General features: G+C 45.8%; 4 protein-coding genes across 11 annotated transcripts; 1 reads left to right on the forward strand and 3 right to left on the reverse strand.

Moving 5' to 3' along the window:
- Window position 1: 1 nt before the first annotated feature.
- LOC100879762 (uncharacterized) lies at window positions 2-2,371 on the reverse strand. Of its 2 annotated transcripts, none has more exons than XM_003708016.3 (4): window positions 2,114-2,371; window positions 1,526-1,827; window positions 923-1,468; window positions 2-853 (listed from the first exon to the last, which is right to left on the reverse strand). In XM_003708016.3, exons 1-4 carry the CDS (start codon window positions 2,369-2,371, stop codon window positions 97-99), a joined length of 1,863 nt encoding a protein of 620 aa, XP_003708064.1. In that variant the 3' UTR covers window positions 2-96. The 2 variants fall into 2 exon arrangements, with proteins under 2 accessions (XP_003708064.1, XP_012151902.1); XM_012296512.2 differs by lacking the exon at window positions 2,114-2,371 and adding an exon at window positions 1,888-2,066.
- Window positions 2,372-3,789: 1,418 nt separating this feature from the next.
- Window positions 3,790-6,009, forward strand: wus (TM2 and DnaJ domain-containing protein wurst). Its single transcript, XM_003708017.3, has 5 exons — window positions 3,790-4,368; window positions 4,436-4,583; window positions 4,883-5,247; window positions 5,314-5,421; window positions 5,494-6,009. The coding sequence occupies exons 1-5, from the start codon at window positions 4,066-4,068 to the stop codon at window positions 5,701-5,703; spliced, it is 1,134 nt and encodes a 377-aa protein (XP_003708065.1). The 5' UTR covers window positions 3,790-4,065; the 3' UTR covers window positions 5,704-6,009.
- Window positions 6,010-6,098: 89 nt separating this feature from the next.
- On the reverse strand, window positions 6,099-12,242 carry LOC105663987 (uncharacterized). 2 transcript variants are annotated; one of them, XM_012296509.2, is made up of 9 exons: window positions 12,081-12,242; window positions 10,798-11,158; window positions 9,674-10,096; window positions 8,982-9,169; window positions 8,131-8,260; window positions 7,351-7,491; window positions 7,018-7,202; window positions 6,726-6,949; window positions 6,099-6,654 (listed from the first exon to the last, which is right to left on the reverse strand). In XM_012296509.2, the coding sequence occupies exons 1-9, from the start codon at window positions 12,240-12,242 to the stop codon at window positions 6,531-6,533; spliced, it is 1,938 nt and encodes a 645-aa protein (XP_012151899.2). In that variant the 3' UTR covers window positions 6,099-6,530. The 2 variants fall into 2 exon arrangements, with proteins under 2 accessions (XP_012151899.2, XP_012151901.2); XM_012296511.2 differs by lacking the exon at window positions 12,081-12,242 and adding an exon at window positions 11,283-11,424.
- A 2,850-nt stretch (window positions 12,243-15,092) lies between these two features.
- metro (membrane palmitoylated protein 7-like protein metro) lies at window positions 15,093-20,385 on the reverse strand. Of its 6 annotated transcripts, none has more exons than XM_076529880.1 (11): window positions 20,244-20,385; window positions 19,402-19,688; window positions 19,176-19,307; window positions 18,798-18,824; window positions 17,950-18,117; window positions 17,756-17,827; window positions 17,450-17,574; window positions 17,258-17,382; window positions 16,725-16,901; window positions 16,313-16,656; window positions 15,093-16,227 (listed from the first exon to the last, which is right to left on the reverse strand). In XM_076529880.1, exons 1-11 carry the CDS (start codon window positions 20,284-20,286, stop codon window positions 16,051-16,053), a joined length of 1,677 nt encoding a protein of 558 aa, XP_076385995.1. In that variant the 5' UTR covers window positions 20,287-20,385; the 3' UTR covers window positions 15,093-16,050. The 6 variants fall into 6 exon arrangements, with proteins under 6 accessions (XP_076385995.1, XP_076385993.1, XP_076385992.1 ...); XM_076529878.1 differs by having other exon boundaries at window positions 16,725-17,009; XM_076529877.1 differs by having other exon boundaries at window positions 16,725-17,027.
- Between the last annotated feature and the right edge of the window lie 1,692 nt (window positions 20,386-22,077).

Here is a 22,077-nt window from a genome sequence, read left to right on the forward strand (position 1 = left end):
GTATCGAATATAAAACACTTTATTGATAATTGTGCTTTAAAAAAAATGGTTATAATTCTAATTACAATAATTACATTACATCTTTTTTTCAGGTCGCTACTTATCTTTGACCTTTGATTCGTTCTCGGAATCTGTCGTAGCCCATTCGTCGTCGGACCTTTTTAAGCAGACCTTGGGCTTCTTGTCATCGGCGACATCGGATGAATCCGAATCCGTCGACTCCATGCTTTCGGAATCAATTAGTTCGGAATTTTCTTTATCCCATTTAGATTTTACGCGCGTCACGTACTTCGCGTTATCAGTTTTCTCGGGATTGAATTTTTCAGAGGGATCACTGGATTTTCTTCGAGGAGAATTTTCGCGAGATTCATCGTGATTTTTCGATTTGCGTCTAACTTTTTCGCAGTCTTCCTTATCCTTTCTGGAATGATTGTTCGAAGATCGACGAGTTTTCGAACGATGACTTTTGTCACTGTTCATCGAGTGTCTTTTGTTAAGATGTCTCGGTGATTTTGACGCATCATAACCGTGTGCCTCCTCTTTCTTTCTTTGGTGTTTTGACAAACGTCTTTTACGGGATTCACGGACGTTCGAAGCGTTGTCGTCTTTGGCTTTCTCTTCGAGACTTCGTTTTTCGGAGTTCGATCGACGACGCTTAACCGGCGTATCTCTCTCGGATAGATCGCATCGTTTGTCACGCGTAGATTTTTGTCGAGGATCTTTTTCGTCGGAATAACGATGGCGCTTGTCAGTGGTCTTCGAACGATGTTCCACTTCAACTTCTGGAGATTCAGACCACCTCCAGTTCTTACCCTGCTCGACGTCGCTGCCATCCTCCCATTTTGACTTGCTTCTGCAAACGAGATATAACGTTACAATTCAAATTTAAGACATTCTAAAGTGTAAGGAGAACGCTAAATACCTATGCTCGCTTCTCCTGCTGCTGGCAACCTCGTGAGAAGACGAAAGCAACTGCTGTTTCGTCCACCTCGGTGGGCTTTTAATGTCGTACTCGTTATACGGATTCTTAAAAGTATGTAGAAAATTGCACGCCCTTCCCTTCGGACATTTTGACATTCCACATACAGCGCTCCTCCACGATTTCAAATTGACGAATTCGCAATTGAGCTGTCGACCAGCGTACCAGCGACCTTTCAACCTCCTCAACGCTCTGGCCGCTTCTCTCTCCGTATAGTATTCGACGTACAAGTTCCCTCGCAAGTGAATCTCGGTGTTACAACAGTACTTCAAGGTTTTTATTCTTCCGAAAGATTCTAGTTCGGGAACAACGTCCTTGTAAAATTCGCGGAAATGCTGCCTCGTTTCCGAAGTTTCGAATTCTAGCGCGATATCGGTATCGTACTCCGCAGAATTCTTCTCCAGAGAAAAATGCGTATAAAATCCAGGTACTAATATCACTTTGCTCAGGCATACTCTACGATGATTTCTGGAGCAAGTATCGCCGTATCTGAAAGTATATTGTTTTTAGATATTTTTATTATTTTCTTGCTACACTACCGCTTACCTGCAAGCACCCGTTTTGTTGAAAAAAGGACAAAGCTCTTTTCCAGGTTGACTTTCGATAACTTCGCGCAGAGCTTCTGGGGTCTTGATTCCATCATCGATGTAATCGTCGATCTCTTTCAACAGCTGCTCCCGCTTTCTAATGTCCTCCTCTCTCTTACGTTTCTCCTCTTCCTGTTTCTTTCGAATCACTTCTTGTTTCGCTTCGAACTCTTGTCGGATTTTTGCCTCCTGTTCCAGCTGCAATTGTCGTGCCTTTCGCTTTCGTTCCTGTAGAATTTGCCATTCCTGCTGGGCTCTCGCCTGTGAAATTTTAAAACGAAACGTCATACGCAAGCTTTGGAATCGCGTTTATGAACTTACGGGAACCATGTAATAACTGATAGGTTTCGGTATCCACATGTTCGCGTTGCTTTCATGGTTAGAATAAATTGTTTCGAATGATCTTACAACTAATCGAACGCGTACCATCGATCGCCGAAACAAAGAAAATTCAGTGGAAAGGAACCGTGCTACGTGGAATGCGTGTAAACAAGATTTATAAAAAATTGGAAGAAGAAGGTTGAAGCACGGTAAGGATTAGCTTTACCTCCTCCTCTAACCATAGTCGTTCTCGTTCATCGTGCTCCTCCTTTTCTCGAATCTCTTTTTCCTTTTCCTCGACTTGGCAATGTTCCAACCAATTTAAATATTCCGCGCTTTTCTCGAGTGCTGCCCTCAGGCGTTCCTCGTCCGCTTCTCGTTCCGAGGCTGCTGCGCGACGCAGACGCCTGCGACGTTCCTTTTTCGCTATTCGTCGCCACTCTTTATGGCTCTTTTTCGTCGAACGACACCCTTCCATTACCATGCATTTTTCACGAATAAAAATGTCTGTTCCACCTTCGAGGATATCACGGACGAATCGATAATCGCGGAACGAGGATTGTTACACGTTTGACAACAGAGTGGTACACAGAGACGCAGACACCACGTGCACACCGCCATATTATTTTGGAAACAAGAAGCTTCGATCAAGATTGTCCCCATCTTTTGGAATCGTACGAAATCACGCGTTGATGAAAAGAAAAAGCTTTCCGTCGATGTTCTTTACGTTGTTCGATGAAATTAGTGGAACAGATACGATATGACATTTCGTCAAAGCACTAGGTACTTTCCTGAACAATACTCGTTTAACCGTACATGAATGTATGTGTATATTTTATCGATCAAAGAAACTTTATTATTTCGGTATAATTGTATGTTATAACATGAAAAGCTATACACCGAGAAAAAATCATTGCCGTTGTGTGAATCGCGTTTCAAATTCAGATGAATTCAACGACACGACTGATGGAGTCATCTATCGAGAGTTCACGATTTTAATCTCCTAACTTGTATACAGATGTCGCTAAAGTTTTTGGCCGATCCACTTTGCCAGTAAATTCAAACAATGCATTAGTAACATGACATAAATTACGAAACAAATAGAATTCGACATTTGTAGGGCACGTATCCTGCGTCCATTATATCTGCATTTTTGATCAAAAATTATTTATAGCATTTGATAAATCGGAGGACGAACAGAAGTAGGCGTAAAAATAATATTGCCGCTCACCGAGGTCTGTTGGTAATGTAAAAATGATTTACAGACCGTGAAACGTTTGCCCGACTAACCGAGCAAACAGCAAACAAGATGCTGCCGACAAATGGAATAGCCATACACGTTCGCTTTAACGTTTTATCCGGATCATTTTAGTTTGTTCGCGAATAAACAGATCCGACGATGCGGTAAAATGTATTTTTGGTGCATCGTGCCAAAAGTTGAATAAACCATTGAACTTTGTTTTTGCATTTACCTCATATTACACGATAGACATTTATTTTCCTAAAGTAATAGCGCGAATTGAAATATAGCGTCGAGACACGCGCAAACCGAACGTAAAAGCTTTATTCCGAAAGTACATTAAATATGCTTTCAACGATGCAGCCTCGAAGCAAATGTATTTTTCTTAGCAGTTCTTGCTATCTTTTAAAAACAAGTATCGAATCTTTGATGTCTCATACGGTCATCTAAAATATGATATTTATGATTGCGGGCAGGGTTCTCAAACACTTGAAACAAGTATATACTTAATATATTTCTCTTGCAATAGTAGTTAAACCATTAATCATAAAAATAATGATAGTAACAGTGATAATAATGATAATGTTGATAATGATAACGCAGCGAGAAGGTTCGAAACAACGTTACGGACTAAAGTTGACAAACCTGAAAAGAAATTTGTATCGCTCACCCTGTTACCCCTCCGTAGAATCGACGACGGATAGTTTCGTTGCTACGGTCCTGCGAGGGTACCGTTATACCTGGCGGAGCGTTGAACCCTAAATGGTACGAACCGGCGTGGTGGAACTACCTTCGGCATTTCCTAAACCGCCACTGACAAGTGCACTCTGACAAGTCGTGTTGTTACCAAATGAATCATCGCATCGAACAAAAGTAAACATAGAAAACGCGGTGTAATTCGGGATTTGTGCGAACATCGTTAACAGGATCTCGGAATTATGGAAGGGGCAAATATGGAGTTGAAAAATGGTCACGTCGAAGAAAACGGCAAGAAACCAACGAAGAAACAGAAGTCGGTCTTTTGGACGTACGTATTGTGGCTCGTTGGAGGTCTACTTGGAGCACACCACGTGTACCTGGGACGGGATGTGCAGGCCTTCGTCTACTTCAGCACTTTTGGGGGATACTTTGGTCTCGGATGGCTGCGAGATATTTACAGGATTCCTGCGTACGTGCGAGACGCGAACGAGGACTACGCTTTCCTGAACGAATTCAAACAGAAAATCAGAGCCAACAGAAAGGTACTTATCGTTTTAATCCGAGAGGAAATTACGAGACGTTCAGGATATGTAAATAATTGTATTTCAGCCGCCATTCTCAACGGTGCGATTCGCTGCCGAAAATGCAGTGGCGTATTTGTGGGCTGAACTGTTTCGCAATGCAATTCCGGAAGACGAAGTTTTCGGGATTAATTTTAGGTACTTGCTGATCCTGACACCCTTAGTCATCGCTCTAGGTAAGTAATTCCCAGTTTCGAAAGAACTAAATGGATTTTATTTTCGTGCGCCTTATCTTTTACGCTTGTTAACGATATACGCTTGTTCGCGTTCAATAATTAGCCGATAACATTCTTTAAGGTCGTGAAACCGAATACGTTTTCGAGCTCAGGTTTCGCTGCTGATAATACGTTTACGTTGGCTGCGGCAGCTAACGCGAAAAAATATCGTATTACCGTTTCGCTAACAGTTAATCGCTTTTGAACGTTACATTCCATATAGAATACGATTTAATAGTTTAATATTTATGTTTAATTAGGCGTCTGGACGATCGGAAACATCGGTAGGGAACAAGGATCGATATGGCTTGCACTTGGCTCGGCGTATTTGTTTTATCCAACGTTAACGTACATCGGTGACGACACCGTGTGGTTACTTTTAATGGTCGTAGCTGCCAGTTTAAGTTTCGATACATTTAGCAAACAATGGAGACTGAAGCCAAGGAAGAAAAGAAGTCTCGTTCGAAGAATTGTTTATTTGACTCTGGCCTCTGCGATCTTCCTCTGTATGTTGGGTTGCTATCTGTACTTTAACGCTGTCATTACCGACAGCGAAGGCGAAGAGATCAAACTGTCCGAAGCTATTCAACATTTCTTAACGTCTCCTATATGGGTCGATCTCAAGGTTCGTTCAGGCGATAATAAGTAATGCATTCGACTAAGATAATTCGTTATTCGATACGCGTTTTAGGCTAGCCTGGAAGCAACGTGGAACCAAGCGAAGCATCAAGGTTTCTGGGCAACCTGGGCGCAACTGGTGGACCTAACCGATCCTCGAGGAGAGATAAACGCTTACAAAGCAAGTCTATATTCGTAAAATCTAACTTTTTAAACGCTGTTGATACCAACGATATCGTGTTCTTTCGTGCAGGTGTTGGGCCTGTCGCAAACGGCCACGCAAGCCGAAGTAACGGCTCGTTGGAGAGCCCTCTCGAGAGACAACCATCCTGACAAGATAAAAGGCAACGAGGTGGAGAGAAGACAAGCTCAAGAAAAATTCATGGAGATACAGCAAGCGTACGAAATCCTTTCCAAGGCAAAGAATCGTAGACAACGTCGCAATAGAAAGTCCGACCCGTGATCGGTTTAATTCTATGCAACAGCTTTAAGGTATCCCAGTTTTCGTACGCGTCGTAAATTAATCAGCGTTACGATCGATAGGCTACCGATAGATACGGACTCGTGGTATTTGTGGAAATATTTGCTTTTTACGTTTTTTTACTTGATCGACGGTATAGACGATGTACGGTGACAAAACGTTCTTGTTCATCGATCGCGTTTCACTCTCGTTGTAAATGCGTGTTTATACGTGTAAATACAAGAACCGACTTGTGTAAATATGTGTAAATATGTTTATACGTGTAAATATAATATAAAGCCAAGAAAACGTGGTACCTTCGGTCAGTGAAATCCAGTTTTGAACCAATTCGCCGCTCGTCCTAGTTACAGGCTACAAAAATACTTGGTCGTTATGGGTTTGATATCAAGACGTTTATTTAAAAGTTCGTTTAGCTAACGTTATACAGAGATACAAAATATCGCCTTATTTCGTGGCACGCGTGCAAGGTCATAAATTTAAAAATCTTAGAGCGAATGTTTTTCGTCTCGATCCGACAGATGATTATTTGGAATCACTTTGAAACTAGTACGTCGATTTTTTCGTACGATATGAGTCATCGCAACTCTAGTTCGTTTCTTTGGTATTCCTGGTTGCCGTGTTCTCCTCTGGTTGGTACCATTTACCGAGATGGTAGACCAAAGATACAAGTTTGACCTCGATTCAATCGTGTCGATACTTTGTTCATTTCATCGAAGATGATTCTTCGATCGTAGAGTCTGGAGCGAGCGAAAGGAGCGATAGGAACTGTGGTAGAATCGGACAACGAGGAAGGAAGGTCGAAAATTGTCCTATTTATTTTTCTTCTTCGATCGCGACGGTTGTTTCGTCGACGCGTTCTCGATCTTTTCCGTGAAATTTCCACCGTACTTGTCCTTTGAATCGAGAAAATCCTGCGGCGAAACCAGCGTTACTCTGAAAGATATCGAACGATCAATACGACTTATCGTTGGAACAATGATCGCGTTGAATCGAAGCAACGGTACCTTAATTGGGGGACGCTCAGAGGTCGGAGAAGACTTTTAACTACGGGAGGGACTTCGCTGGATTTCGGCAAAGCGGGGCTGCTCGCGCAAAGAGCGGCGCTGGTCAGTTGCGAAACCAAGGAAAAATTTCGATCCGGGCCAGAAGTGGTGCGGAAGACTTTCCTAATCTTCGACTTCAGTCCCGAAGACGGAGGCGACAGAGGAGTCGGAGGAATAGGCATCACCTGCGTCATACATTTATCTTCGTTGCTTAAGTTTACTTTGTTGAAAGGTCGCGTTCTGCAAATGTTACCTTTCCTTGCAGTACTTTGGCTGCTAATTCAGGCTCGCTGCCCCATCGACACGTCGTTGATCTCTCCAAAAGTCGATGCCTGGCGAATCTTTCGATCACTTCGGCGCACACGTATCTTCCGCAGAATCTGGCCCACTGTTCGGCCCTCAGTCCGCGTCCGTGATCTTTTAACGTTGGATTCGCGCCTGAAAATAGGTAGGCGGGTAACGGCGTTACGTTGGTTCGCGATCAAACGTATCGTAAATAAAATAAGAAAAACAAATGGTTTTAAACAAAACTGACGTCGAAAGATCCGTGGCAGACGCCACGGTAATAGTCGTAAATTCAGCTCACCGGCAAACAACAGAATCTTCGCGCATTTGGTTCTCCCTTGAAGAGCAGCCTTCATCAACGGCGTGAATCCCGACGCGTTTCTAGCGTCAACTTCGATGTCCGGACACCTCTGCAGTAGTATGTTCAAACACTCCGTTTGCCCTGGATCGAAGGAAACGGGACAACCGTTACATCGAGCAACGTAGCGGTCGACCTACGGCCTTCGAGAAATCGAGCGTTCGCGTATTTCGAGTATTCTAACGCGTTTTGGCTTAAGACGCTCGTCGACGAGCGTCAATGCTAACCACGCGTCTTTCGATTATAACTGTCTACGTACGCGCATCCGAACATGCTACTCTCTAACGTCGATTATTTTTGGCACCGATGACGCGGTGGAATCCTTACGGCATGCCGCGCGTAAAATTTTGACGTTTACGCGGTTGTACGTCGACCGTTCGGGACGAATTTCTAATTGCGCTAGTTGCGTTTACGAAATTTATATCCATCGCGTGGCCGAAATTTCGCGATCCGAGTGCGAGAGGGAACGAAAGTCCTTGAACGATTCGAACGAAGCAGTACTTTATTTCCGTAGTAATCTTTTCTTTCCCCTTCGCAAATATTTATTAACCAATCCCTTTTTCGATCCGGCGAGTACACCGCGCGCGAATCGATGCCGCATGAAACGCAACGAAAAATGAACACGCGAGGAAAAAAAGGTTTCCCGGGCGTAACGCTTCTCCCGTTTTGCATATTTTCTCGATCTTGCGTTTTTTCTTTTAAACGCGTAACATGTTCGCTTACCCGCCTGCGCGGCAAAATGCAGGGGCGTGTTGCCCTCGTTGTCGGGTGTATTTGGGTCCACCCCGTCGAACGATAAAGCTAGCTCCAACATCGCCGAGGTTCCGTTCCCGGCCATGTAGCTTATGGCGGTCTGGCATCGCAAATAAACGATTTCAGCGTTGATTCACTCGAAAGTTTGCTTCGAAAGCGCGTCGATTACGTAAACTGCTTTTTCCAAAGATCCACGTCTCTATCCTCTGCGCTAGAACGCTCCGTTACTCTTTCGTTTTTTCCGTTTACTTGTTCGTTGTTCCCATTACGGTAAGCGGCGCGAAATTCTTCTCGAAGAAGGAGAGACAGACAAATGATGCGCATCGAGAACGCCGAAAGAACGTTGGCTAGGGGCTCGTTCGATCGTCGTTCCGAGGGCCCCCCGTTATTCTTCGCGTCAGAGAAATCGCACAATAGACGGTGCCCGTTAAGGATCAATTTATTAAGTGGTTACTGACGTTGACGCGATAGTTCAAACTCGCGCTATTACTTTATATCTGCGTCAGCGCGGCGAACCCGCGTCAGAGCCGAACCGCGACTGTTTTCGCGCGAAGAAAAACGTTTGGAGCTCTTATTGTTACACGCTCGAACTGCCAGATTTGTTTATCCATCCCGCATCGAGAAAGATATTTTGCGGTACAAAGAAGAATCGCGGGTTTAACAGCTTTCTTTCTGCACCGTAAATCGAACACCGGGTGTCGCGCGGAGAACTTTGATTTAGACTTTAGGTAAATATCAAAGGCGAGTAACTTTTTTCCAGCTTTTACGTAATGACGCGTAACAGAAGCATCGATAACGATACGAGATCGTTTGTAACCTACCCTGCCGCTGCTATCGGCCACGTTGACGTCCATATCTCCGAATCCAAATTTTCGCACCCGAAGGGCAATCTCGCTGAGGGCCGCGTCGTCGGCATCCCTGGCAGCTCTGAGTAGGGCCGTTCGGCCCTCGCTGTTGGTTTCCCACGAGGACGGCACTTTTGTGACGATCGTGGCAGCCTCGCTATGATCTGACGGCGGTTCGAAAATTTACGTTTACGTTCGTTAAGAGAACATTTAGCGAATCGTTCGTTTCGTAACGCGTGGAAATAGAAAAAGCAATAAATAGGCTGTCGGTTAGACGATAAATCGCGTTCGGGTGAATCGCGCAACGGTAACCGTGATGGACGCGTTTATTTCAATTTTACAACCTGAAAAGCCGCTTCGGTGATATCTTAACGAATGTCATTGTCGTACGAAGACTGCGTTTCACGTGTTCCAACGAGCAACGGTCCTTCAACGTGCCGCATTGTTCATTGATTTCTATTCCTTTTGTCCACGCGTTTAGAACACGGTTCATATTTAGATGTTCCCCTTGAGGGACATCCAAAGAAGATACTAATAGTTAGAACTTTTCAAACGTTTTCGCGACAGAGTCAAGGACGCGCCGACCAACGCGAGCTCGTATCTTCGTATACTTCGTCGTACCGGACGGTACAGATTTAACGACGAGCGAGAAGTAGAAATAGGCGTACCTTGCAGGACACCCTTGCGGTAGGCCTTGACCTCGTGAACGGCTGCTTTTCTGAACGGCGCACGTTTCTCTTCGAAACTCGTATCCGAACTGAAGGACACTGACTTTTTAATTCGAGTACCGCTCTTCTTCTTCCGTTCGACCGGTAGCGTGTGAACGCTCGGAGACCGATGAAGAGGTTCAAAGTCGTCGATGAAGTCGTTCAAGACCGAAAAGTACCCGCTCAGGGTGGAAGATCTGGTGGAAAACGGGGAGTCCGCGGGATATTCGTAGGAACGGCGTTCTGCTCGTTTTGAACGATCGTCGCTCGTTTTCTTCTCTCGGATGCGACAAGCGGACTGAGCGATATTCGCCAGAAACGTGGAAGACCTTTTTAGAATACCATCATCGAGGGTCGTCCTTTTTCTCCGCGTCGTGGCGAGGCCTGAAAGGGACACGAGACAAGAGTTTCTTCATATAGCGCTTCCCTTCTGCGTTTGACGAATGTCAAAACGATCCTACGGCTTCAAGGACAATTTATATTATTCGTTCGAGTACGTAACGCTCTGTAACGGTTCGAACAAGTATTCGTGTAGTCGTTTAAATAGAACCGTTTATATATAGCGTAGTGGCAACGCTTCAGACAAAAACTGATTGACATTTGTTTCATAGATGTTTAGAGACCGCAAAATATTTCGATCGATTACTTCTACGTTCGCAGTACTCCACGATGCACTGCTCGCGACGTTTTTAAATTTACCTCTTGCAATTTTCTACGTAATTATGTAATTACGTCAAACACAAGTTATCGATATGAATTTATGCACGGGCAAAGGTAATTATCCACAAATGGTACGTTTTTTGCGGAAATGTTACGTATACGAACGCGTAATACAAGTTTTTAACGTTTACGACTGTCCATTATCCGTAATCGACGTCAAAACTCCGATCCAATCGAGTTACTATATATTGAACAACCAAAGCGCGAAATTTTGGAATACTCGCGTCATTTTCGCAGTGCATTTAGCACGTGATACAAACGGGACCGAAATACGTTCGTTATACCGATAGATGTTGCGACTACCGAAAGAAGATAAAATTTGTTTATCGCGATAGGCTTTTCGCGAAAGATAGGTTTCAAATTACCTTCTTGCAAATGGTCAGGAACAGAAAACGACTTGGGAATGACTCTCTGAAGCTTCCTGATACCCGTGGTGATCGTTGTCGCCTTCTGGGCGTACCGTTTGTTCGACAACTCTTCTTCGAGAAAGCGATCCCGCTGTTTGGCGCGGTAACTCGCGTCGACGACCGCGTTGCTCTTCTCGTTAACGACGCACGGCGCCGGCGTCTCTCTCCTCGTGCAGCTATTTCGAGCGAGTTCTCCCCTAGAGGCAACTAGACCGTTGTTCACGATGCAGCCGGTGCCCTTTACTGGCACGTTGCGTTTTGCTCGAGTCGCCTGGACACCGTTTACCCGCCAGCTGCCCTCGACAATTTCAACCGACCTCTGCGACCAAATCAATCGTTACCTGTTAGTTGGCTCGTTTTAATTTAAGTCGCGACAGCTATCAGTCGCGGACGCGTGTACTTAGAAACGCGGAAAAGCGCGACGATTTGGAAAAGACACGAACCGTCATTGGCCACGTTTTGTCGTCGAAAACGCGAAATCGGAGTCGATGGAATCGTCGCGGCTAGATGACGCGAATCCGCGAGAGCAGTGTCAATAAACCGACTTACGTTCGCGGCGCGATATCGGTGCTTACTCTCTATCAAAGTTGACGCGACCGCGTTGACAAGGCGGTGTAATCTCGAAAATATGGGTCGGTCGGAGCGCAGAAACGCTCACCGGCTTACCGGTAAACCACAGGCTCGTTCTTGTAATTGCTCGTGAAAGGAAGCAGGCGAGAGCGAGTCCGCGCGTCGAGCATTGATCGTAGCCGCGTAAACTCTCGGAAATCACTGAGGACGGTATCGTGGATCGCGATGCGGCGAGCGTCGGTGCTCGGAGTAGGAGAAGCCTTCCTTGAAAAGCGAATCGTGCCTTCCGGATCGCCTCGCAAGACGTGCACGCGAGTTCTACCGTATCCGTTTCGACTAAACGCTATTTATATGTCGGTTAAGTCCCCGTGTTGGTTGCTCGCCCCGTATACGCGCCTCGTCCGACCGCTGTTATTGTCGGTAGTAGCGAGAGCAACGCTAGCGTACTTCTTTTTCTTCGCGAGCGAACGCCTTTCCTCGCGACCGTCGATTATTCTGCTCGCGTTCGAAACATTTCGTCGAATCGTGCGCTGCTGTCCGCGCGTAAAATGGTTCGTAAACGAATCGGCCGATCTCCGATGACGCGACTGACTTTACGAAGAACGCCAACTACGCGGCGATGCGCGAATAGAAATGCCAACGAAAGGAAACGCGAGAAGTTCGCTGCTTACTTGGGTAGAATTTCTTTGCATGCTGGACAATGATGCAGAGTCTCCGATGTTGCGTTTGATTCCACTGGCCAGAGAAACTTTCCTGGAGAGCGCCTCGACGTTCCTCACCAGACCGTTGGCGTTGTCTCGATGATTCTTCGTCATCGTCGATCTAGACTCCATGAAGCACCGTTCCCGATCGATCACCGACAACGGATATCTCAAATCGATCGACCGAGCTCGATTCGACACGACATCGCAAACGTTTCCGTATATATTACCTCCGCGATTCGAATTAGCGTCCCAACTTGAACCGTTTGCCGACCTATTGCTTTCATTTCGTAGGTTTTCGTGTTTTCGAATCGAGAAACGAACGAGATTACTATCGTAGACACGTAGAGCGTCGTACTTTACGCGACCGCGTACGCTCGTCTTTTTGCCGAGCCCGCGTGCTTATTTTGGCTACGTTACATTTCCCCGTCTTCGCTCTTCGTCTTCGCGTTTGTCGTCGTCACCTCTGGCGCAAAGCCAATATTTTGAATTCTCTTATGCACGACAATCTATCGATTATGCCACGCTCGACTCGGGCTCGTTTATCGATCGTACGAAATCGTAGCCGTATCTTCGAATTAAGGGATCGTAAGCACGCATATGGCATCGACTTGTTTGAACAGATGTAGAGACAATCGGAGAAACGTCCGTCACCGCGTAACTGGATCGTACGTTAACGATCCACCCGATTCGGTCTTTCGCGTGAAAGGTAAATGTCCTCGCGAAATAAAAAGATGCTTCAACGTTCTGCTTCGACGTGTTCTTGTTCCGAGTCGTGGTGATCGGTCAACACGCGGCGTTATTTCGAACCTCGTTCTTGTTTACCCACACGAAAAGAAACTGTGGAAACACCTACGAAGAGAAAAAAGACTCCGCTGAGGTTTTACCAGATTTCTCAACGTTTGTCCAGCACCGATATACGCGCCTCGTTATTAGCGCATCACGCGGTCGAGAGAGCCACTATTTTTTCGAAGATGCGACGTTAAAGAATCATGTCGCGAGTCGTGTTTGCTAAATACAATGCGCGATTAATGAAAATTCATGAGGTGTTGCTCGACGAACCGGTAAAGGTTATCAATGTCAATAACGCGCACGTAACTTCGATCCGGAATAATAATCGTCTTTCGTTGATGATCGCACTCACGGTTGTGTCATTGACACGTTTCGAGGAGAGATATTAAAGCTCGTTCAGACGAATTTTATCGAGCACCGTCGTTAAAAACGTCTCGACTAATTGGGGTCGTAATCTACGTAAGAAAATTCTTTTTCTACGCTGACTGGCTTCGGTTTAATTTTAAACTAGCTCGACATCAAACTGCTGGGAATCATCGTGAACTCGTCGCCCCGACGTGGACCAGATTCGAAACGAGTTTTACTTAAGACGAAAAAAACGAACAATTTGTTTATATACGTACGTACGCGTACAATTCCTAAGTTTTTCCAAGCGATGGAATAAAACATGTAATAGTTTGACGCGTGAATACGCGTATCCGAAGAAAGTTAAATAAACTGATCGAACTTTAAAATAAAACGCTCCAGCCGGAGAATTTCGATTCGAAAAAGAAACACTTACCCTTTTACCTTACATTCCTTAAAGTATACTGGAAAGCAAAACGTTTTTCTTCGCGTTTAAACGCTGCTAAAGGTGTCCTCGTAGAAAACTGTCCGAACGTAAATACGTTCGCGATCGACGATCGGTTACGGAAAGCACGTGAAAAGCGATACTACGCGGCACCGTTAGTTCCATCGAGAAACTTAGGCTAATCTACTCGCGTAAGGGTTGATCGGATACTGGGCCAAAGTTTAATTCGCACCCTCGCCCTGAAAGTATCGCGAGAGTCGTATCGCACGCTCTTACATCCGCGCAGTCGCGGATTTTAGCCAGGTGTTACTTCTCCGATGCCTATTCAACGAGAAATTACGAACTGTTCGCGTTTTCCACGACAACGTCAATTTCCATCGTTCGCGAATCGTCGAGTGCGGAAAAAACTTGAGTTGGACTTTCGAACACGGATGTTTCTCGATCTATTTCGACGCGGTAACGCGTTGCCATTCGATCGAAGGCACGCGGTCTAAAACTCCGATGATTCAGGATCAATTAGAAATCTGAAAGCCTTAAAAATAGAATTTGCAACGGTTCGCATTAGTAGCTTCTTGGCTATCCGCAAACAGTATTACGCGCGGTATAAATATAATTCGACAACGAAATCTGCTAAAATCTAACGTGTACCGGCTCGTTCGCGATTTTATCATTTTCTAGCATACTCTGGCCAAAATACGCGTTTAGTAGGGAGACTATGAATCGAAAATCTAATAGTTTCATTTAAAAAACTTAAAGGTAGGTTGTCTACGAGTTGCAAGAATTGCACGAATTCTAAAAGGGTAGACAGTTTACACTGTCTTTTAACAACGCACTAAAGATATCGCGAATAAACAAGTAAAGAAGCACGTAGACGCGCGTGTTTGTAAATCATTGCTTTAGTCGCGATTCCAAGAGAAAATTGCAATCGCGAAAGAAACGAATTTCGTGCCTTTTCGTGACACCGTATCGTAGACGAAAAAAAGCCGATTATGCGCACGAAACTTATCGCCATCGCGAAGTTCGAAGATACTTTTTGTTTACGATATGCGATAAGCGATCGAGAATTACCCGTGACACTAAATTACGGTAAAAAATTGTTTCGCCCGAAGCGTCCGTTCTAATACGTTCGATTTATCGATCTAATTTCGCGTTTGAACGGATCGCTATCGCAGAAGCGTTCGCGAAGATCGTTACTTCAAGGCTGAATACCTGCACGAAACGCTCGTATTTCCGCGCGAATCACGAAACTCGTTAAAAACGCCGTCGTTTCGTGCGAAAATTTCCGCTTCGTTCAATTAGCTCGATAGAAGGTTTCGTGTATCTTTCGTGTATATCGTTAGTTTCTTTCGGACGAAAGAAACCGAATATCAACAAAAGAGACAAAAAGACGACAATACGTATTTCAAAGTGTAATGCTATATTTCGGTAACATACAGAGTTTACATCGAGGATGAACTATTTGATGCAACGCCGATAGGATCGCGCGCATATAATCTTCCTCGCGCTGGCAGCCCTTAATTATGAAAAAAATAGCGATATCGTGGCAATGCTGATCAAGTGGAAAATACAATAATCGTGAGACGATTCTCACCGTGTTCTAGGTACGATACTTATTTTGGCAACAATCAACAACAATTGGGATCAAAGGTCACGAGTGGTAGCAGCCTTCGCGTCGTCGTCTTCCGAAAATTACCGCGTGCTCGTTTTCCTCGAACGAGCGTTTCGATTTTATCCGATCGTATACCATTTATAATCATTGATCCCAAAATTACGTAAGAGCTTCGAACACGGTTCACGCGTTCTTCCTAATAATCTCCCTCGAACTTGGCCCTTCGCGAATTTCCGCGAATCGTTTCGCGCGATAACACGCGATCGAATCGAAGAACGCTTTCTCCTTCGTCACGAGACGCTTCCTTCGGTCGCAACGTTCTTGGCAGTAAGGATGCTAACGCAAGATGGTGTACCGAACGTACGACAGATTAGAAAACAACGGTAAACGACGAAATCGATTAAATCGATCGCTCGTGAACGTATCCTGTCTCCTTTCACCAGGCAGAACTGTACCCTGACGCAAAACGAGCACTATTCGTGACATAAAAACAACGCGGTTTAATCTAACGAACGTCAACGTATCAAACGTATACGTACATACATACATCGAAGGGTAAAAGGCATCGGGATTACTCGGGTTAAGTGCGAGGTGACTCGAAATGCCATCGAAGAGGAGAAAAGAACGCGCGTGAACGACAAAGTACGGCCCGAGAGATTCGAAGAAAAGCATCCGCCGATCGCGTAATCGTTACGCGTCGAACGCCGATGCTTTCGTTCGTACGCGACCCTTTCAGGTTCGAGCGAAATTTATTGAACCCAGGAAGCAGGTACCCAAAGCGGTTCGGACTCCACCCGATGAACCGCGTTCACCAACTGCTCGAACGCCATCGGCAAGTCAGCGTTCACTATCACTTCGTCGAACAGATGAGAGTACAGAAATTCTATCCTAGCCGCGCTGTGCAGTATCTCGTGAAACTCCTCGTCCTGCAAACGAACGATGAAACGGTTACGCGTTAGAGGGCATCGAGGTATTTCTGGCACACGAACGATTTGGAATGAAACGATTTACCGTGAAACCTCGCGAGTTGCTTTCGTCGAAGGTAGACCTTGCTCTGGCATCGTTTCTCGTCTCTTTCAATATTTCGAACCTAGGTGGTTTCACGTATATCACGTAGGGTTTCGTCTGCGGTGTCCTAAGCATCTTCAAAGCTTGGTAGTGCGGATTCAACAGGCATACGTAGCCGGCGTTTATCAGCGAGCTGACGCTCTCGGAACTGGTACCGTACAAGTTACCCTTGTACTCTCCGTACTCGATAAATTTCCCCGCATCGATTTCCTCTTCCATCTTTTCGCGGCTCACGAAATGATACTCTTTACCGTTGATCTCACCGGGTTTCGGCGGTCTCGAGGTATCTGAAAACGAACGCGATCGTCCGGATCTATGCGGTGACTCTTTCTGAGAAAAATGTGGGTACGCTTACAGGGTACGGGCGTCTTGTACTTGTCAGGATCGGCGGCCATGAGCCGCCTCTTCAGCTCGTTCCTGCCGACTCCCGGTGGCCCGATCAGAACCACCGGTCGATAGAGACCCGGCCTCGGATAGAGCTTCGCTACTTCTTCGTAGGTCGGAATTTCTTCCCGGTCAAAGTCGTCGTTCTCTGCAGCGTCATACATGATTTTTTTAGTTTTTACTCCCTGCAAGTTGCACTTTGTGGGCGAGGCGTGCAAAGAGGTACTGGGACGGGGGCACAATGCGGGCAAAGGCACTGGAACAGAACACAAGCCTAACCGACGGTTAGGTCGTCAGGCCATCATCCGTTGAGAATAGCAGCCGTGACCGATCGATCGGGTTATAAGCGAGATCGATCTTTGCTCAGCATTACTGCGTGGCCCTCTACAGTTAGACTCGTAAAGCGACTGCGAGATTATGACGAATTCGCTGAGACGATAGACAATGAAACGTAATTAGCGGAATAAGCGGACGAACAAACCGATCGCGGATCTGCTCACTTACTTATACTGTCGTCGTCGGTCTTCTCCTTTTGCTGTCTCTCCAGAATAATTCGTCGCTCCTGTAGAGCTCGGCTGGGTATCAAACCGGCTCTCATATTTCGGTCGCCTTCTCTTCTCGCTTGCCACCTAATTTCAAACGGACATACTTGACAGGAGAACTGAGAGGTTTCTCGGTGAGACAAACAATTCGTACCAATAAGCGTCGTCCTGACTGACGATGTGAAGGACGTCGCCTTTCGAAAAGTCTAGTCCAGCTTCTTTGCAAGGTATGTACGGATCGTCGGAGGCCTTGTACGAAAAGTGAGCCCTCACTCGTACCTAACGCGCAAACACGCTTTCAAACTTTCGGATCTTACTTCGCGAAGCTTTGCCTGACTTTTGCCCAAATTGGAAAAGTTTTCGAAGCGCGAAGCTCCGAATAAAAGTTATCCGCGCGATATGTGTATACATATATACGTGTATGAAACGACGAAAATTGCTTCGCCGCTACGAAACGTACCTTGCTCTCTCGAATGCCTCCTTTACTGTCGGCTGGAACTATTTTAAACGTGATCGTACCCTCGGAATTTTGCTGAAAAATACGAAGAAGTTTTACGGTGGTTCGCGAGGACGAGCGCCGATCGCGAATCGGGAACGTCTATGACGGATCGATTCGAGACTCGGCGCGTGGATAAAAGGCGAGCCGTGACCTACCAATATCTTGAGAACACAGTTCGGAGTTTTTCCTTCGACGCTGATGCCGTTGACCTCGCAAACCTCGTCGCCAACGTGAATGAGGCCGGATCTATCGGCCGCACCGCCATGCATTATTCGCGCTATCACGATCTTGCCCGTGACCTCGCACGTTTTTATGGTCGCCCCCTATTGTCAACGTGTAAACTAATATTTTCATTGCGGTTGCGAGGTGCGCGCGTTAGGGAGCGCCTTCGTTTTTCTTAAAAAATAAATAAAAAGAAAGAGAATTCATCGCGAAGATGTTCAACACACGCTCGATCGAAGCGTAACAACGTCGTCTTCTTCGTTGTTCGTAGCGTCCGCCACGCGATCCTTAAATCCCTCGAGATAATATCGAGAGAACGTGGCGTCGCGAACTTTATCTCGAGAAATTTTGAACGCTCACGCGAGGACATGCGGGACAATAACACAGGATACGATCGTTACGATAGAGAAATCGTTTTATTTACAAGCAAAACTCGCAAACAGAAAAAAACACAAATCAATGAGGATTGAAACGGACGCAAAGAGTGTAAAAAGTAAGACGTAAGCGTAACGAATATAAAAAATTAGCCAAGAGGAAAACGATCAGCGTACTATTTACAGCTCGTGTTGTCCACGTCCTCGTTACAGAAATCGCGGAGTAAGAACGAAAGTAGAGGTTCTAACGGCTAGACATTCAGTCGAACGAAACAAAATGAAACGGAATATAACGAAACGGAAAAATGACGCAAGCAAAACAACTACAAAATTGTACTAAGAATCGATGATACGCACGATAACGTTTTACAAGCCTGTACATTAAATTCGGCTTCAAGTCGACTTACCACGATCGGTTCAACGCCAGCGCCACACTTCGAAGCAAGTTTGACGATGAAAGAAACACGTGATTACTTAAGAAATATACGTGAGAATACGTATTCGATGCTACGATTACTTATTACGGGAACACACGAGGCGTCTACGCCCGATACAAAGGATTAATTACGATCAAATTCCATGCAAGTAGGCATAAATAACGCCGTCACTGGTTACATCTATGTCGCTCTTTCGGTTCGCAAGTACGAATTCGTGCTACGTTTACCGACGCGACGCCGCGACGAGTCGAGCTCGGCAAACTCTCCGTGTCTTTATCGTGTTAATCGACCGGAAAGTTCAACTTGTACGACACTCCGAGCACCGAACGCGCGAGCTTTCTGACGTACCAAAGGTTCGTTCGATTTCACCAGCTGCACGATCTTTACGGTCTCCTCGTCTTCGTCGACTTCCAGCGGGATTTCCGGCAATCTGGGATAGTAGTCCTTTTGCGCGACCGCATCGTGAGCGCACAACAATCCCTACGACGATAACAAATTCTCTCGATTCGTTCTCCGATCGACGCGCTTCTTACCGGCCAGCTATTTATCGTAAAACGAGCGACGCGTCGTTCACCTGTATATGCGGCTTTTGAAGAAGATGAAAAAGCTCTTTGCACTCCTTCGAGATGTGTACCTTGGTCGCCAACAAGTTCAAAACCTCGATGTCGATGTCCATGGAGTTGGAGAGTACCGGGAAGAACTTATCGTCCTTGACGTTGTTCAGTATCTTATTGTGCACGTTTACCAACGCGTTCAGTTCCTTCGACTGCAACAATTCGCTGAGGAATCCAAATTCCTCGTCGGTGCAGCTCGGTATTTCATTCTTGTTCTCCTGCAGAGAGTTCAGCAGCTTGGACAGCGCTAAAAACAACGATAACGGATCGTTAATCGATCGATCAAATCGGTCATTGTTACGTCTTCGAAACAACGATGACCAGATAGAAAGTTGGTCGTTGTTTCGGCTCGGAAACGTTCGGTTCGCGACCACGACGACGCGTTTAACTTCTGATCGATAAATTAATTTCCTACGAAACGTTAGAACGACGTTCGATTTCCGTTGGAAAAGCTAATCGACGCTAGTGTCGCGAACGATTTTTACCGCGATCAGAGGTGCGAGTAACCCGCGGGCGTGCATTTTCGTTTTAATAATAGCGCAAAGTTGACTGTGGTGTTTCGCTGAAAAACTTGATAGCAGATAAAAATAGACGCGCGCGACGCTCGTACGCGAGTGCATCGCTATTTTTCCAAAGCGTTCGATCGAGCCGCAAAAAAGTGTAGAGATTCGGGGACGCGTTCGAAGCACTGTTTTTAAAATCGGTGACCGATGACGTTGGCCGCGTCGCTAGCGACCAACAAGCACAAGGCGAAAGAAGAACGAGGACAAACGAAAACAAACGATCGGTCGCGTTTACTCACCAGCATCCCAATTCGCGTTTTCCATGACGAGCGCCGTTGTCATAATTTAGTTCGACCAGTTTCGATATGCTTTTCCAGCGTGACTGGAAAAGAAGGCGACGCGCGACGTGTGACGGGGTGTTCGGTGGCGAACAGTGGCGTGATACGACGATATCGAAACGAGAACTGAGAAAATTCAGGTCAGTCGCGATGCGTATTTCTAGCGTATTCGTGCGCAGCGCCACGAATAACCCGGTAAAACAGTTTCTCGTTTCGCGTTCGCGTACGCGACTGGAGTATCGTTATCATCGCGAGAACGATCCGTTACGTAAGCCACCGTCACTCGACACGGGGTAGAACGACCACCGCTAGATTCGCCTGCTCTCGCATCTTCGCCGATTTCGCCGTTCCTTCGATCGATCCAACACTTTCCGACACCGAACGTATCCTCCTGCCGACTCACCGAACGAACGTATCGAGTATTTCCTCGACCACCGCGTTACACGATTTCGTACGGGTTTTCGAGCATTTTTCTGCCTAGTCGAGACGCGCGGCGTTTCCTCGGGAAGCCATCTTTAAAGGCAGCACTGTTTCCTCCACTGTCGACGGCAGAGATTTCTCCCCCTCCCTCCCAACCTGCTTCCTAAACCCGCCGCGATTCATCGTCCTTCTTTAGTTCTCTTTCGACGTATCGTTTATTCCGTTTCGCTACTCTCTGTTTCACACTTTCGTTCTTGCAGGAATTTTGTTTCTTTATTAAAGAAATTTCTATGTCTTTCTCCTTTACTCTTGGTGTCTGTACTTTTTCCCCCACCCTTTCTTCTAGTTGCATCCCTGTTAATCCATACCTCGTGAAGAGGGATGGAAGCAAAGAGGAGGGGTAGAAATCGCTCGCTCTGTTTTACAAGAAATACAACGATGATTCTATTCATTTTTTAGTCGGTTAAGTTTTCTGTCTCTCCAGAACGAGCAAAGTTAGTTAAGGAAATCCTTAGAAAAGGTGTTTCCTTCGAAAGATTCGTAAAGCGATTCGAAATAGCGCGGTAACGAAGACGTTTCGAATAGTCGACGCGGTTGGAGCACAGCAGCACCGTCGATTGTGTGTACATACATGCAGTTGTCCGCACGAAACATCTCGCCGCTAGCTTCGGAGTATTTTGTGAATTTTGTGTTGTTTTTCCTCGTGAAATTTTCATCGGAAGTCATTGCGAGGAGGCCGTAATCCCCTCTTTGAACAGTTTTGGTAAGATCGTCGATTTCTTTTTACTTTCGGCGAGCAACGCTGCTCAAAACTTGACATGGCGTTGACACTCGGATTTCGGTCGAAATCTCTGTAAAAATTCGCATCCGTTTAAGCTCGCCCGGTCTCATTTTTTCCTCGATTATCTCGTGTCGAGTCGCAGCGGTATTTTTCAACGTTCGAAACCGTGGCACGCGATCGTGCACCAAAAAGAAACCGCGTTCGTTAACGTTCGCACACGCATCTCTCGTGTCTATGATCCACAAGTGGTTGTGTAGCGCAAGTCGTGTATAAACTTGATCTTTCCAAATTTGAAGGTGACTAATTTGTTTATAACTCGTCGACGACGAACGGCTACTCACGAGCGATCCCTGACGCAACGTTTTTAGATCTTTAATTTCGAAACGCGTTAACGACGACTCATCGACTGTCGGCACGTTTCTTCGTTCCGACGAAAAGTTTAAACAATTTTCGACACTCAGGACGTAGTTTAAGCTAGCAGGCGAAAATTATAACGGCCGTTCGTGTCGCGTTAATTTATATTTTAAATTATTCGCAGGGATACACTATTTTATAAGGGAACGAAATCTCTTGTCACGCGTAACTTTATCTTTC

This window comes from Megachile rotundata, chromosome 3 (assembly GCF_050947335.1).
Source record: "Megachile rotundata isolate GNS110a chromosome 3, iyMegRotu1, whole genome shotgun sequence".
In the NCBI taxonomy this organism is placed as follows: domain Eukaryota; kingdom Metazoa; phylum Arthropoda; class Insecta; order Hymenoptera; family Megachilidae; genus Megachile; species Megachile rotundata.

What these genes read in the sequence shown, in the direction of transcription:
- LOC105663987 (XM_012296509.2), bottom strand. Translation starts at nt 12,242, where the DNA reads ATGGAGTCTAGATCGACGATGACGAAGAATCATCGAGACAACGCCAAC. An exon ending in GAAGATTCTGTTGTTTGCCG is followed by an intron (nt 7,203 to 7,350) that starts GTGAGCTGAATT and finishes ACCTATTTTCAG; the next exon opens with GCGCGAATCCAACGTTAAAA. An exon ending in CCAAAGTACTGCAAGGAAAG is followed by an intron (nt 6,950 to 7,017) that starts GTAACATTTGCA and finishes TGTATGACGCAG; the next exon opens with GTGATGCCTATTCCTCCGAC.
- LOC100879762 (XM_003708016.3), bottom strand. Translation starts at nt 2,371, where the DNA reads ATGGTAATGGAAGGGTGTCGTTCGACGAAAAAGAGCCATAAAGAGTGG. An exon ending in GACTATGGTTAGAGGAGGAG is followed by an intron (nt 1,828 to 2,113) that starts GTAAAGCTAATC and finishes AAAATTTCACAG; the next exon opens with GCGAGAGCCCAGCAGGAATG. An exon ending in AGCAGGAGAAGCGAGCATAG is followed by an intron (nt 854 to 922) that starts GTATTTAGCGTT and finishes TCTCGTTTGCAG; the next exon opens with AAGCAAGTCAAAATGGGAGG.
- metro (XM_076529877.1), bottom strand. Translation starts at nt 20,286, where the DNA reads ATGACAACGGCGCTCGTCATGGAAAACGCGAATTGGGATGCTG. An exon ending in TGAAATCGAACGAACCTTTG is followed by an intron (nt 18,825 to 19,175) that starts GTACGTCAGAAA and finishes CTTGCTTCGAAG; the next exon opens with TGTGGCGCTGGCGTTGAACC. An exon ending in GAGGCATTCGAGAGAGCAAG is followed by an intron (nt 17,575 to 17,755) that starts GTACGTTTCGTA and finishes TTTGCGCGTTAG; the next exon opens with GTACGAGTGAGGGCTCACTT.
- wus (XM_003708017.3), top strand. Translation starts at nt 4,066, where the DNA reads ATGGAAGGGGCAAATATGGAGTTGAAAAATGGTCACGTCGAAGAAAAC. An exon ending in AAATCAGAGCCAACAGAAAG is followed by an intron (nt 4,369 to 4,435) that starts GTACTTATCGTT and finishes ATTGTATTTCAG; the next exon opens with CCGCCATTCTCAACGGTGCG. An exon ending in ACCCTTAGTCATCGCTCTAG is followed by an intron (nt 4,584 to 4,882) that starts GTAAGTAATTCC and finishes ATGTTTAATTAG; the next exon opens with GCGTCTGGACGATCGGAAAC.